Below are 16,925 nucleotides of genomic sequence, written 5' to 3' on the forward strand. Positions count from 1 at the left end.
CTGGCTGGGTGTAGCTGTTAGTTGGGCTATGGGTATTCCTCCTAAACAGCCACACACAATAGGGAGCTTATGTGTGCTTGGATCGGCCATCACTGGCCGAATGGGAGGGAGGAGCTGGGCACAGCCCCACTGGCACCTGAATAAGCTGTGTCCTGCAGCCACACAAAGGGCTGCATACCCGCTGTATTTAGTCTGAAGCCAGGACAGGGAAGGCAGAATGCCTGGGGACTTTAAAGGGAAACCTCAAGAAACCTATCCCCCACCTCAAAGGCACAGCTAGGTATAAATACTGGACCTCAGACATTACCACTCCCAAACACTTCTGGACCTGTGGGCTTCTGAGGTGCTGAAGGACTGCCACTCTTCCAGACTGCTTCCCTGTTAAACTACTGCCTTGCTGTGCTGCTGCCTTGGTGTGCTGACACTGCCTTCTTGTTTGAGTGGGAAGGACTGGACCTGTATCTCTTGAACACATATTCCAGAGTGACTCCAAGGGCTAGTTGGCTGACCTCCTGATCTGAAGCCACAGGGACATTACAGGCTTCCAACAACCATGTACCTGCACCTGGACTCTGCCATCTATGAGTCTGCCCTTCCAAGTGGTGCCACCCCAGTCATGAACCCTTGGTAATAGGGCTAAGGTGCTCTGCCAGCCCATGTAGATCCAGCGGAACCAACATATCTCCTCTACTCGGCGCCTCAACCCGGTGGAGAACCGACGCCTCACTGCTACTAGCCGATATGCTGGTGGTAATACTGTCGTACATGTGTTGGGATGGCTGTACTCTCCCAAGCCTCATAATCAGACTGATACGATTCACGTTAATCTTTATTCTCTACTTACGGATGATACGGAAACATGCAGTAAATACTGCACTTACTTATCCCTTTTTTGGAGAGAAACACAGCACGTTGAGTGAGGGGAGCCCGTTCACTTTGCAGGCAGCACTTTAGTCCTGAGCCTCGGGAGAGACTACAAGACCAAGACCCCAACATGTCCGGCGCTCCACCACCGACAACGTTACTTCGCGGCCGGAGACACACTTAAACATCTACGGGCCTCCCGCAGCACGGGACACGCGCGGGCGTGCCCGGCCATGCCTGGGTGAAGCCCGAGCCAAGGGCCGGCCCGTCTGCTCTGTCAGAGCCAGGAGGAGCCAGGGCTGGGCCCCCCTCTTGGTCCTGTGCCCCGGGAAGGTGTTATCATCGGACAGGTACTGTAATCCTCTCACTTACTAGTTGTCTCTGTTTACACCTACACTCCCACAACCTTTTGGCTATTACGATCTATCTTGGTCTTATATAGAGACATAAATATAACCTGCAATGGGGAAAAGAAAATATCTGAGCTCAGCACTTACAAAGTCACCATCCAATTCAAGGCAGTCTATTATGAACTACATAACTGGGGCAATGAGAGCGATAGAAAAGCAAATCCTGAGTTTAGAAGAAACTTTAACCAGCTGCTCTGAGAATGTCCCCGAGCTGGCAACTCCATGTTTAATTACCACTAACACAGCTCAAATGATTGAACCTCTGCCTGAGTATCCTCGTTCTTTAGCCAGAGACAGCAATGAGCTTGCACATAATTTATCTTCACTGGGTACTTTGAACCTTTCAAACAGTCATCCCCCTTCTAAACATCAAAAGTCCTCAAGGACCTGTTCCACGGACCCCATAGTGGTCTTATCCAGTAGATCAACTAAAGCTAAGCAGAGACTTCCAGTGCAGAAGACGGTAGATATCTTAAAACCAGAGAGAGCCATCAAAAAACAAATATCTACTGCACCGCAGGACTGCCCTTCATTGGTGTCATCCGTACAAGCTCTGACTGACATTATTAAAACCGCAGTTTGTAGTCTTACTAACAGATTGAAAGCTGTCGAATATGCTATGCTATCTTGCATTGAGTGACTAGGTGTAGTAAATTCCCATAGTGGGCCAAACAGTTCTGCCAGGGTTAACACCACTGGCAGTACCTCCAATTCCCACATACCTCTCCTGCCACAACAATCTGCTAGAGAGAATTCTGAGCCTTCTATCAACAAATGTTAAATATCCCTCGACAGCCCCATATAGCTAAAAGGAATGCTGTAGATAATCGCATTAACAAAGAGTCTCTAGTAGTTCCCATGCCCAATATCCCCTTGATGGGATCTTCCACCCTACTCATAATAACAATCCCTTATTTGCAAATGATCGTTTAGACCTTCCCCCGCTGCTACCCCATACGTAATTATACTTGCCAATGTCCCAATCATAGGCACTCCCACTCTAGAAAAGTGGGACTTGCTGAGAAAAAAGTCTCTTAACTGGCTAAATTCCAGGGTCGGGATGGGGGGAGCTCTTTTGAGAAGGTGAGATGGGTACAGTAGGTTGGCAGGGGCCCTAAGATGTTCCATGGTGATTGCGTGGTGCTCTCTTTTAAATCCCCAGCACTAGTCAGAGTGCTATTGGAAAATATAAACTCAAAGCTGACACCTCCAAATCAGATCCTAGTATTACCACTTGGGTTCTTGTATAGGCCATTGTTCCTATTGTCAAATCAGTTGTCTTTTGAGACGCAACAATCCTCTTTACGACAACCAGACCTTTCACTGCTGGGTTCGAACTCAAATAATCCATCTCATGTGATATACTCCATTCTAACATCCACTAGATATGATTGTCTTTCTAGTCTTACTGGGGTAGATTGACTACAGATGGACGTCGTAATAGGTGAACCTGCAGTTAAGGATTTCCCAACCTCCCTATTGCCTGCTAATGGCTTTCCGACAGAGGGGGAAGCACTGGAGGTTTTACAATCTGAGGCACAGCCTATGCAGAGGGATGAGAGCAATTTGGACTGTATAATCCCGGTCTCAAATATGATTAGTGTCTTAAGTTGGAATGTTGCGGGGCTTCGCAGTAAGACCAACCTACCTGATGGCTAGAATTTATAACTGATTTTAATATCTTTTGCCTCCAGGAAACTTGGGTCGTGGAACCAATCCATATCAATGGATACAAAGCGTTTAATTTATCAACAGTTCCATCGAGACATGGTAGAGCTAAGGGGGGTACATGCATATATGTGTCAAATGATTTTACCTCCTCTACCATAATCACAAAATATCCATACAATTTCTATCAAATTGTCCTTGTCGAACACTCAGGCTCTATTCTTCTGATTTTAATTAACTTTTACAATAATGCCTGTGACTCCAACATATTGTATATTCCCTATCAATTTAATGCTGACCTTGAAGCCATATTCAACAAGGGGAATGGGGGCAAAATGTTGGTGTGGCTGGGGAATTTGAATATCAAATTGTGGAAATTATTATTGAGCAAAGTCTGTGGCCTTACCTCTCCAACAAACGATGATCTTACGCATTTCTCATTCTCAGATTACGGTGAAAAACTTAACAAACTCATTTTTAAATACGATCTGGGGTTTAGTAACAAATTCGGGACAAGAACAACTATGGTATCATGTACCTACGATGGAGGTATGGGTAAAAGTGTTATTGATTTTATTTTGTTCCCCTACCGCTATTTGGGTTTAGTAACTGATTTTAAAATTCATGACTCCTCAATGAGTGACCATTTCCCTCAGAGTTTGATGTTGAACTCTGGTAGCCCAATAACACAAGGGGCTCCTCATTATGTCTGTAGAGAAAATAGAACTATCACGTACAAATGGTTATACATTAAGGTGGTCCATGGTCGAACCCAATAGTTTTCTAAAGAAACTAATTTACCAACAAAAAAAGGTCTTTGATGTGTAGTAGTCAATAAACTTTATTTGACCTTGCATAAAAAGATCATAAAAGTACAATAATTCATGCAAAACATATTTTGTGATATTATACATTTGAATACATTTCAATCGTTAACCAAATATATATATATATATATATTTTTTAAACATTCACAATTTAAGCTAATTCAAGGCCTCTTCTTCTTCTCGATAATACAGCCTTAAGAAACCTTACTAATGCCACACATGTAGACAAGTTGGGAAGCAATTGCAAATATAAAAATGGCGGTCTGCATTGCTTAAAATGTATGGATTTCAATATAGGAACAATTAAACATCTCCTCAGATCAATGTATAGTTTACAGAAAAACAAAATGTGAATCGTTGATTGTTTGGAAATGTTATCACAAGAACATAACATTAAGTGCTTTGACCAGTAATTAACACTTGGGAATTTCGTCATGCGATAGTAAATATCGAATCTAAAACACGTTAGAACAAATCTGTCTTGTGCATTTAAAACGTTAAAAAGATACGGTTGTATTGAGCTAATGGTTGAAATTATTTGGTTATGGTGGACTGAAGGTTTAATTAATTCCACTGATGGTCTCAGTTCTTCAAGGTGGTTTAGACACTCTGATTTAATTGCTTTCCTTGTAATGTTATTCAAAGAGTCCGGTGACGACACAACAGTACCCCACCTCTGCAGCCTTGCCGCATCTCAGAACTGACGCATCACTTCCGCAACACGATGCATCGTCGTGCGGATACTTGCAACATTCTGCAAACCAGGATTGAAATTACTTTGTTCAGCTGGCCTAACTGGGTCCCTGTATCTGGCCCACTCCATCACAGGCGGCCTGAACTTGTAACTTTGTCCCTGTCTGGTATGACCAGCTACCCACAGTTGGCACTTTAAGCCTTTTGGCTCTATTTGTACCAAAATCTTTCAAATTGAATATTCTCGGTTCTATTCATTGGATTTGGACTTGATTAATTTATAAAAAAATTACTCTATTTTTCTAATTCTGCTGTGGGCTCCTTTTGTGTTGTTGTTTCCATTGTGTTACAGTTTGAAGTATTGCACAAATACTTTACACATTACCTCTGAGTTAAGCCTGACTGTTCTGTGCCAAGTTATCTGAGGTATGAGCACTGGTTAATTTGCGGTTTGCTTGTGACTTCACCCTGAGAGGAATTGTGGTTGCTGCTGGAGAAGGGTTTCACCCCACCTCAACCAGTAACTCCATTTCTTACAGCATCCTTTCTAAATCATAGCTCAACGTGGTGCAGAATATTATTTGTTCTAGCCCATTCGTATTTGTGGTTCAACATCATCCCTGCAAATAGTTTCCCTCTGAATTAAGGTGCTCCAAAATCCTCTAGTTTTGGGGTCTCTCTTTGGGCTTTTCTATGCAGTAATACTTTGATACTTCCTCACTAAAAAGGGGGTATGAGTCATCTCTTATTTACTTGTTTTTGTATAATGGTTGTATTATTATCTATAATTCTGGATTTAACTCAATCCCGCCCATTTGGGCCTGCTGCATGAGAAATATTTTTGGAGATGTATTACTGAAAGTACAGCTTTCGTATTAATATCCATTACAAATCTTAAAAATAAGATGTTAGGAGAGCAAGTAGTGTCAGATAATGCCTTACATAGTTGACTGAAATGCTTTGTCCACACAGTCAGATCAATATTCAAGTTTAGAATGTTTTGTTCGGGCGTCCATCCCTTTATTGATTATTTGTAGTATTTATATTGTTTACCTGACTCTTGGGCCGCGGAGCAGTTTGCTTATAACATATATTTCATATAATATACATATATTAGCACGTTACATAAACACAGTACAATTTAACAGATATCTCCCATATTTCTACAATGTGTTGCTGCAAACATTATATTTCTGGTGGTGGAAAAGGGCTACTTCCTCTGCTGTGAAATGTTGATGTATGGTTCTTGTACAGGGCCCTCCCTGACATATGGCCTTAACTGTAATGAGTGCATATAAAACTAGCCCCACCGCTCACCTTCACAAACATCCTACACAAATATCTTCCTCCTATCCTGCGCCAGGTGCATGCCTGTGGAATACAAACATACCTTTAACCTCAGCAGTGATTTTGTGAGGAAAATAATTCTCCAAATTGCTTTGCACAGCTCACTGAGGTCCTGCTGAGAAGAAAAGTAGACAGCAAAACTGAATTATAATTATGACACATTTTATTTTCCGCCTTTTTCTCATTTATGGCAGAACGTTTCCTTCATTATTTGCTCAATTTACCAGATACTGATAAATTATACATTAGCTCATCCGTTACAGTTATGGCCTTCAGGCCATCAGCCTGCTGCACAATTGGGACTATGATAATTAGCTACGTGACTGCGATTTTCTAGTATGGTCAGGCACTCCGCTTTTTATTTTATGAGAGTGAATCCCTCCCTCCCTTCACCTAAAAATAGTAATAACTTCAATACAAATGTATTGCAGGATGGCTTAGTGACTTAAATGGCTTACCACAAACGTATGGTTACCGCTAAGATATGCATTGACCTGCAAATCACAAGTTTCAGTCCTGACAAGGCTGACTCAGCCTTCCATCATTCACCAGTTGTAAACTGAGGAACATTAAATTAGGTAATAGAAACACCTTGTCAGAACACTATTCAGAGGGCCCATGGGTAAGCAGGAACTACTGGGCCCAACCGTAGGGGCTGAGGCCTTATACTCCTGAAGTCCCAGGGCCCGGCCTTCTATAGATCCTGAGCGATACATATATAGGCCAAAGCGTAAGTTAAGCACACAGCCGCAGAACTTTCAATGAGTAAGCTTGTAGGCCTCATTCCAGTGATGCAGGTTAAAGAGGTCCTGTGCACTCCCACTAGTCATTACATGGCATGCTTCCGCCACCAAACTCATTCTGCTCAACTCCAGGTAAAGGCAGTAGCCTTTCTCCACTATAGGTGTAGCACTTTAAGCATTCCTGCCAGTCAAACAAGACTGCAATCCATGAGACAGGAGTATGTCATGGTACATACACATGATCTATGTTTGCCTATTACAACAACAATCATCATTAGTGATCCAGACGTTAGTACAGTTCGGACCCTCAAGGCAGGGGTGGAGATCTGTTACCATGCAGAGGACCCTCAGATGTCCCACCAAGACTAGAACACCCCAAACCAACTCCTAACCTTGAGATGTAGGGTGGGCAGATCGGTAAAACCAGCAGGAAAGTCCATCAGCATTCCTGTTTCTCATTCTGGCTCTGTGCTCCACTACAAAGTCTAACCCTTGCAAGGAAATACACCATCTCAGCAACTTTGGATTCTCTCCCTTTGTAGCCATCAATCATTTCAATGGTTTATGATCCACAAACTTAGTGCCAAACAAATAAAGATAGAACCTACATGGGGCCCACACTATGGCAAAGCATTCCTTTTCATTAGCCACCCAGGTCTGTTCTCTGGGCAATACTGTCCTACGAGTAAAGGCTATTGGATGATCTCTACCTTTGTGAACCAGTTGAGCTGACACCACTCCAACTCCTTTTTAGAGGCATCCATTTGTACAATGAAAGGCTGACTGCAGTTAGGTGCTTACAGTACATGTGCAGTACATAGAGCTGTCTTCAGTTCCTCCAATGCTTTCTGACACTCCTCAGTACATATCACTTTCTTGGGCTGGTCCTTAGAGGTCAAAGCAGTCAATAGGACAACTATACTTCCATAGTTCACCATAAAGCTTCTGTGAGTCCTAAAAAGACCCTCATTTCAGCGACAGCAGCTGGTTCAGGTGAGATCTCTGCACCCCACCCAGGCAGGCTGCACTCAAGTAAATCAGAGCTCCTCACATATGGTCGCCCACGCCCAGCGACCTAAGGCTCCTTGCCGCTGCTCCTTTCAGGGTAAGTCTATGGTCTGACCCACAGTGGGGGGAAGGTTATGCGAAATTCCCCATGTTGATCCCTCGACCCGGTGTAGATGCTTACGTTTTCCGTTGATGGGATTACTTCTCCAGAGACGCTCCTGGTTGGGTCACACTTCTTGCTAGTTCTGGTGACCTCTCTGGCAAACGGGATCACTGTATCGCTACTGCATTTAGCCACTGACCCCATCCACGCAGCAGATGTCTGCATGGCAGCCGCACTTTGCATACAAGGTCACAGACTCTTCATGGTGCAAGGCTACAGCCCACTCTGCACAGCAATCTGTTCACAGTAGCCCCTCCTGGCATATGGGGTCACAGATCCCTTACTGCACAGGCTCAGGCCCAATTGACACAACAATATCCATGGCTCTCTTCACAGTGGCCCTCCTCTGGCACATGGGGATCACTGGCTTTGTCCTGCACATGAGCCACAACCTGATCAATGCAGCTCCTGTTTCTTCATATCTCACTCAGAGAGTACACTCAACAGGATTCCTCACTGGACCTCACTCCCTTCAACGCTCTCCTTTTCCTCACAGAGCACACTGGTTTTGCCAAGCAGGTAGGTGCCGGTGCTCCAGGCTCCAAGGCAGGTGATTTTGGATTTCGTTGGTGATAGCCTCTCACCCAGCAAGGAGACTAGGAGGCCTTGGCTCCCAGTTTGGTTGCAGGCAGAAGTCTTGCAGATCTTCTCTTTCTTGCACACCCAACTGGCTGCTTGACAGTTAACAATTTTTGGGGTCTCAATTGCCCCTTCTTTGTGTCCACATCTAGACCCCACTTGTGATTTAGGAGCTGAGTCTTTGGAGTTAATGTTGGGGGTCTACTTCCTTTTGAAGTGCCCACTCTGCTGCCCTCTCTTCCTCTTGAAAGCCATCTGTCAAAGCAGGAGCAACTGCAAATCTTATAGCTCCATAACACATGCCCATGGTACTGACTAGAGTTCACACCTGGATGTTAGCCAAACGGATATGTGTATCAAATAGTTAGCCCAGTGCCCCAGCATACTCTTTATGATTCTCTTGATCATATCCTTCCTGAGTTGTGTGCATCCTCTTTTCCTTGTGACGTCTCTCTGAATCAAAGAGCACCCTTTGAATTGTATAGAGGAAGCCTGGCTATTCCATTTCCAGTGTGTCCCACCCAGCTTTCATGAATGCAGTAATATACAAATCTGTCTGGGAGGTATTCTCTACCTCCTCTCCTCGTGTTTCACCATGCAGCCCTGGGTCTCCGAAAATGGAACCCTTAGTCTGCCTTGTGTTGTACCATTCACAGGCACAAAAGCACCCAGCACATGCATTTCACATACATGCACTGTATAGCACTGTATCCTTCACATACTGTACCACTCACATGCACACATACACCCATCACATGCATTTAACATGTACACACTGCATATCACTACATCCTTTATGTACTGTATCAATCACAGGCCTGCATACACCCAGCACATTGTATTCAACATACACGCACTGCACAGTACTGCATTATCCCTGTATTGTACCCTTCCCAGGCACACATATACCCAGCACAGATACACTCAACATCAAATTAATATAGGCCAAGAGATGAGTTAAGTACACAGGAGCAGAACTTTGAATGTGTGAGCCTGTAGGCCTCACTACAGTGACACAGGTTAAATAGACATGTTCACTCCTACTGATCACTACTCGGTATGCTGCCATCACTGTGCTTGTTCTGCCTAACTCCTAGTAAACGCAGAAGCCTTTCACCACTATGAAAGTGGTCCAATAAGACCACAATCCATGAGGCAGGCCTATGCCATGAGGCGCTCGCATGGTCAGTGCTGGTCTATGCCAACAAAAATCAGCATAGGGATACAGACATATCTACAGTTGGGGCACTCAGGGAAGGGGTGCACGTCCGTTACCATGCGGAGGACTTTTCTGTCCCAATACACCTGTTATTTACAGTGCATGGAAATTGCATAAGTGCTGTGTGAGAGCGTTGTGTAAAAGACATGCCTTTAAGATTACTTTATGGGACGCTCCTGTTCAGTTGGGATAAGATCTCGTATCCTTCCTGGCACAGATCTGTGTAATACCTTTAATCAGTTGCCTCGAAAACAGAGAAGATTTGGTCTTTCATATGATACATCCCAATGTTGCGTGCAACAACTGTTCAAAAGCCGTCTTGTCTCGGTCTGCCAAAATATGCAGTGATCTACTAATTTATCAAAAAATAGTTGCTGCGCTTTCAATTTTATTGAAATTTTGGGGATTTTTGAGAAGTTTGTAAAGGTCCGCTGTAGAACAATGGCGGCTGGCATTGACTGACAACAAAAACTAAATAAAAAATAAAATAAGTTTGCCTTTCTTTATTCGCAGCGGTACGTCCTCCTCCCTCGTGTGTTTTCAGGAAGCTCCTGATGCAGGAAACTGCACTACCCAATCCTTGGGCTGCTTTCACAGCATGAAAGCAGCACCAGAACTGGATAGAGCAGGCTCTTCCAGCGCTCCCTAAGAGCTCTGGAGGCCTGCGCTTTCTCTAACCTAGCTGTCTCAGCTAGTTTAGAGAACTTTAAAATGTGCATGTCTGGCTGTCCGTCCCAAGACGGCTGGCCAAATGGACATCCACATTTTAAAGCGCACTTCTCCCTGCTGCTGCCACTCGGCAGCTCTGGCCCTGCCCCATCCTGACACTTAGTTTAGGACGAGTTGCTGGAAAATAAAACTGTAATAAATAAACTTTATTACCGTTTTATTTTTCAGCTCTGGGGCTTGTGGGGCGAAGTTCCTCAGCTCAAATGGAGGAGCCGCCCCTGCTGTAGAATGGATGCACTTTGCACAAAATATGTTTTTAGGTGGTTATGACTTACTGTGATTGCAGGGATGCAGAGAATGAGATGGTCAATGGACCAAACAGTGTAAGAAAAGAAATGGGAGAAGGGCAACAGATGTTCAACTGAGCACAATGGGTGATACTCTTTTAATGAAGGATTGGACGCAAAGGACATTAAGTTATTGAAGTGCTATTAGTGTCTGTGTTGTTGATGGAGGAGGGCTGAATCATCCTTGGGGATGGTCATTTAGGAGGTCACCTCTGAGGTTAAACAGATGAATGATAATCTTATGTCAAGAACAATAGCATTCTAGAGGAAAGGAACTGGGAGCACAAAGGCACACAATCTGCAAGGGGCATGGGATGGTTTTATTGCAGTGTGGTAGCACAGAGATTGGGAAGGAGGTGATGATTGGTGGTCATGATCATGTCACTTGTTCTAAATAAAAGGACATGGTTGCTTGCTGGTTTGAGAACCAGGATGTGGAAATTGAACATAGGCTCTGTTGTGCTATGGACCCACCCATGGAGGTGCTGAAGTCGAGGACTTTTCCCTGGTGTCATTCTTAGAGGTTTGGGTAACGGATTAGGAAAAGTCGATAGTAGTGCACCTTGCTGAGGACAGGGACATTGAGTGTTTTTGCGTAATAAAATCAGAGTGAAAACAGGTTTGTCATATGCTGAACAGTTGCAAATGTTTTACTGTGGCTGTTGAAGTAACGAAGATGAATAGATCCTGTTGATATCAAAGGGGTCCTGCCTTAGGACAGCTATTGAATGTTGGGCATCAGAAGATGTGCCTTAATTACCAAAAAAAGGGGTATTTTGTGGGTGAATCGTTAACTAAGCTTCCGTCATTATTGTGTCACGTTTTGAAGGTCCCAGATTGCAAACATAAAGACGGCGTGACATCGACTAAACTACATGTAAAATAGGTGCTCAGATATCTTCTACAATAATTATAATAATATATATTTTCATGATTGAAATTAGCAGGATGTGTGCTGTGAAGGAAACTGCATAATCATTGCCGTTCACACATAGATTTCCGAGGACCATGAGATTTACCAGTAATAATATCCATATTTGGCACATTGCCAGATACATTCCAGATCCCTCACATCCAGTGTCCTCTGATGCCTTCATGCATACCTTTTGCAATCCGGGACTTCACATTCAATTGTGTTCATATTGCTCCTACCCCAAGGCACTATTTCCACACTCCAGCATCTTTAGAGGATGATCTCAGTATGGTTTTCGGATCTCTCCTTTAGGCAGTACCCTCCCATGTTGGATTTTGGCTGTCTCGACTAATCCACACTTGGACTTCTTCTTATTTCCTGGTAAGAGATAAAATATGGAGCCCTTAGTCTCTTGACCATTTCCAAGCTCATATTTCCCGGGAAAGTGATAAAATATAGGAGTCTAGGGGCCCGATGTAGGTAATCCCAGATTACCGATTCTTAAATACCGAATCATACCGATTCGGTATTTAAGAACTGGCAAATGGGATGTAGGTAATTTTTCTTTAAAAATTACCGAATCTGTAAGTTTCGGTAATTACCGAATCGGTAAATACCGATTCAGTAATTGCCATTCATTCCTATGGGCCTGGAGGCCCATAGGAATGAATGTCAATTACCGAATCGGTAAATACCGATTCGGTAATTGGGGGAAACATTGAAGGGTGGCAGGGTGTCACTTTGACACTCTGTTGCACCCCTCAATTGTGTATGGGTGCACATGTTGCAGACATACATGCCCTAAGGGCATGTATGTCTGCAACATGGCACTGTTGGAAAAGCAAAAAAATAACTTTTTTAAAGGTTTTCATTATTTACCACCAACTTGTAGTTGGTGGTAAATAACGAATCCTAAAATGGGAAAATCACTCATTTGAGTGCTCCCTACATATCAGGATTCAGTAATTTACAGAATCGGTATTTAAGAATTCGGTAATTTACCGATTCCTTAAATGACCGATTCGGTAAAAAAGCGAATCCTTAAAAAGTGCCACCTACATCTCAAAAACCCAATACTGGTCGGTAAGGGCCGAAATTACCGACTTTCGGCCGTTACCGACTGGTATTTGGCTACCTACATCGGGCCCTAGGTCCCTTGAATGACACCAAGCTCACTTATCCTAGGAAAGGAATCAAATCTGGGGTGTTAGGTCCCTTAACCAACCTCAATTTCACTACAGAAAGTAGAGGTTATGGATTAGTTTGGTGAATTGGAACCAGGTGGAATTCCATCATTTACACACCACCAGAAACTGTTGGAATCCGATGTTCTCAAACAGAATATGCATGGGCTGAAAGAAGCACAATTTGTCATTCTAAATTGTTTGAGAAATCCTGGTTCTTAGTACATCAACCTAAGCACTGAAGATAGTGGAGAGCATGTTTTTTTTATTCTGATATCATCTGCCAGTATTTTCCTCTTTGTGTGTTTTGGTTATTTTTTTTAGTTCTTAATTAAGACAACTCAAACATATTACCTTCTGTATATAGTTAATTCATTATTTTGTTCTTTGAATGCTCTTTGCAGCATTGTTTGTGATAAAGCTGTAAAATGACTCTTAAAATAGCAGGCTTCTCTACGAAGCACCTAATAAACCCATTTTATGAGTTGCCTTCAACTCTTTTTCCAACTTCTCTGTTACAGTACTGATTACACCACGCGAATTGTAGATATCTGTACTCATTACACTTGTGTGTGCGTTTATTATTTACGAGAGATATGTTGTTTTCTGAACATCTAAGTGGAAATTTTTCATTACAGAACTTCGTTAGGAATGCAAAAGTCATTAAAGGTGTTTATTTTCCAAGCATAAAAGTTGTAATCCTTTTAGTGCATCGGAGAAGTCTGACAGCAGTGTATTTTTTTTATTATATGTTAAAAGATTAGCCTGATGTTAAAACTGTTGTTACTGAATCGTTTTCGTCTAAAATATTTTATACTCTTTTATCGCAGAGCTAAATGTGAAAGAATCCGAAGTGCGGGGATGTGATGAAACATCTTGTAGATACGGTGGAGTGTGTAAAGAGGAGACAGACGGTGTCAAGTGTGCATGCCAGTTTCAGGTAAGGATTTTTTAAAATAAATTTATATTTTTATGACGCAAATGGCATACTAGCTGCAGTTGTTGTACTTGGAAGCAAAACATTTTTGACTCAAAAGTCAAGCAGAGGTCAGAGCTTTTGTTTAAGATACAAGTGTTAAAGAACATCAATATTTCTCTTTCTGGAACATGTCCTCATTACTGTGTTCCTTATATCATGCTATCCTCCGCTAAGCGATGGGAATATATTATTATCGTATCTCTCTGACACTATAGCAGGAAAGCTTTGTGCTGCACAAAATTGTGCTCTAGTCAACTATGTTCATTACAATTCTGCTACATCACCTCAACTACTGACATATAACTAGTTCCATCTCCTTAAGGCCTTCAAACCTGTGTACCCGTATTTCCTAGCATGCATACAGTGATCAATTCACAATGGCCATGCCATATATTTGGAAAACAACTTTGAGCTGCAGCATTCAATTAAGACCTTTAAATCAATAAATTAGGGACTTCTGAGTCAACCCAGATTCACCAGTACTTCGTAGGACATAAGCTAATTTCTATCCGTGGGCTTTGAGACAGAGTCAGTCTTGGAGCTTGGTTACGTCTTTGGCGGTCCTACAGCGGATAGTGCAACGTGCCGCTCGCTGTAGGACCGCCAAAGCTGCGGCGGTGTAGCCCTCCAGACTAGGAGTTAAATCCTGGTCTGGTGGTCTGGTGGGTGGTGTGGCGGCAGTCTGATAGTGGCGGTCTGCCAGGCTCATAGAAGAGCCTAACATGCAGACCGCCATGCACCTTCTTGCATAGGGTGGCATACTTGTCACACTGTGGAGGAACTGGGGTTGTAAATCCAGGGGGGCACTACATGTGCCCCCACATGCACCCCCCCTGGACCCAGAAACAGCAGGGGGCTCAAATAAGGCCCCCTTAGTTGACTCTCCACCACCCTTTTAACTGGTCGTCTCACCGTCATTGGAAAAGGGTGGTGGTTGGGCAACTCGGAATATGCTTGGCATTGAAGTTGCAGGACCGCCAGCATTTTCCTGCCTCCGATCGGCACCGCCAGGCTACAGAATCCTGTATCCCGGCAGAGGAGATGGTCCTGTGATGGTCCGACTGCTACACTCAGAATGCAGCCCACTGTTCGGCAGTGTTTTGGTGGAAGGACCGCCACCACGACGTAATAAGGCCCTCAGTGAAAAGCTGCTTGTTTGGCAATAGCCTGCAGTCTACTGAAGTAGGCAACTTTCTTTGATATTTACCTTAGCTCAATTTTGGTAGTTTGAACCAAATAGTAAAAACAACATACAGAATGCATGGGTGTGTGGGGTTACAGTGGTTAATAATCCCATAATCTAATAGAAAGTGCTGTAAAAATCAAGATCTTCATTGCTTTTGATTTCAGTGGATTGGTTAGTCCGTCACAACTGTGATGGATATCCCTTCAGCTGAAATCTAAATCCCAAATGAAATAATGGCATTCAGATTTCGGCAGACGAAGTAACACGTCCGCCAAAATCTGAATCAGGCCCATATTCAAGGATCAAGAGAAAAGTTGATAAACTTAAATGTAATTATGAAGGCTGTTCGGAAAATGTCATCTGTGGGAAGCAAGCACATCCGAAAATAAATCCGAAAAGAATAGTATAGCAATAGTATAAGCAACACTCAGAAAACAGAATAGGGAAAAATAACAATAATTTACATGAATAAATTAAATAAAAAAATAGCAACTTCAAATAAATAGCGAGCATACTAATTAAACGTTTCCTCAATGAAAAATGTTAGTGAAAACAGTATTTGCAGTCCACAATAACACATAAGCATATGTTATGGGACCTCTAGATTTGTCATGTTTCTCTGGATCAGCTCATACTCAAATACCAGGTCTTTGTCCCCCACCCCACTGGGCCAAGTTATTCACTTTGCTCCCCAGCAGATGAATCAAAGGCCTCCCCACACAAAGGGGCAATTAACCATACCTGATTCAGTTCCTGGGAAAGGAAACGTGTGGGGATGCAATCTGCACCTGCTTATTAGCTTCTAACACTTCTCTTGGGCAGGGACAGCCTAGGCCCACTGAAACAAAGGAGGAAGCTCAGACCCCTTGAGCCAACGTAGGAGAGTGTCACCTTTGACATTTTTGGTGGGAAAGGATCAAGCAGCTGTATCGTGTAGGTGCAGAGCAGAGGTTCTCAAGGGAGTTTTTACTTGAGAAAACTTGAAGTCACCATTTTGGATTGTCCCGGAGTGATGTACAGGATGGTCAGGACAGGGATGAAAGCATGATGTGGCATTGTAGGATTGTCCAGGAGTGCCTGGCTCCATAAAGTTTCAACTCCCACATAAAAGCCCGTGCACAAGGGAGAGACAGTTGAGAAGACCCTGGGAGCAATGCCCAGATTGAAGGAGAAACAGCCTGATGACAAGCAAAGATGGACTAAGGACTTAGACTTTAGCTAATGCCCATAGCAAGGTTAGGTCTCTCTTGGGCCAGTGGAGGTGGTCCCCTTATGCCCCCTGATGACCACATTGAAGGAAAGGACTTGGACACCACTGCCCCCTAGGTGCCCTCCAATAAGCCAGAAGCCTCTGGTGCCTGGAGCGGGTGTCAAGGATGGTGTTCTGCTGGCTGTTTGTAGATGAGTTGTGCAAGATCCTACTCCAGCACGAGAGGAGCACCACAAGCCAGGAAGAGACTAGGCTGGTGCCGGGAGGCAGACAACCCAATTTCCACAGAATACAACCCTTTTGAGGACTTTCTTTGTTAAAAGAAAGGACAAGAGAAACTTAGCGTGTGGTGTTCTGCTGGGATTTCTTTGATTTCCCATGGGGAGGGCAACGTTACTAGCGCTTCCCACATTCTCTTTTTAAATTGCACCTAGGGGGGAGGTGTGCATGGGACCCCCTCCCATGCTTATTCAACTGCGTCGGGGTTCTTATCTCCCTGGGGTCAGAGCAAAGAAACAGAGGAACAAGCACTGCAGTGCTAGCAAGCTTTTATGATGCCCAGGGACCAATGATAACTAAGAGCTGGGAGGTACCCGACACAGCCCAAGGCCAGGAGAACAGAAAGCAGGCAGGTAGGGGAGAGCCACAGGCAGCGCTGCTCCCACTGTGGAATCAGAAAAGGATGTTGTCCCACCACAACGAAAGCCCAAAGGAAGATGCAGCTCATGGGGGGGGGGGGGGGGGGGCACAAGAGCTGCCTGAAGTGAGCCGGAAGGACAACCACCAATGAAATGAAGAAAAAGCTGAACTAACGCAGCAAGGTGGCTGTAAAGAAAGAGCAGACCACTCATTGATTATTCATTGAGACTGCACCACTAGAGCCCCCTGTAATTTCATACGAGGGCTAATAATGTAC

The 16,925-nt window shown here is 43.8% G+C and overlaps 1 protein-coding gene across 1 annotated transcript in view; it reads left to right on the top strand.

The window, feature by feature from the left end:
- Positions 1–16,925, top strand: part of TMEFF1 (transmembrane protein with EGF like and two follistatin like domains 1) — a 579,610-nt gene that overhangs the window by 281,249 nt on the left and 281,436 nt on the right. The window contains exon 2 of the mRNA XM_078687711.1: positions 13,465–13,574. Within this exon, the coding sequence (XP_078543837.1) occupies positions 13,465–13,574 (110 nt within the window). The remainder of the gene's footprint in view (positions 1–13,464; positions 13,575–16,925) is intronic.

The sequence above is a fragment of the Lissotriton helveticus genome, chromosome 4_1 (genome assembly GCF_964261635.1).
Source record: "Lissotriton helveticus chromosome 4_1, aLisHel1.1, whole genome shotgun sequence".
NCBI classification, from domain to species: Eukaryota; Metazoa; Chordata; class Amphibia; order Caudata; family Salamandridae; genus Lissotriton; species Lissotriton helveticus.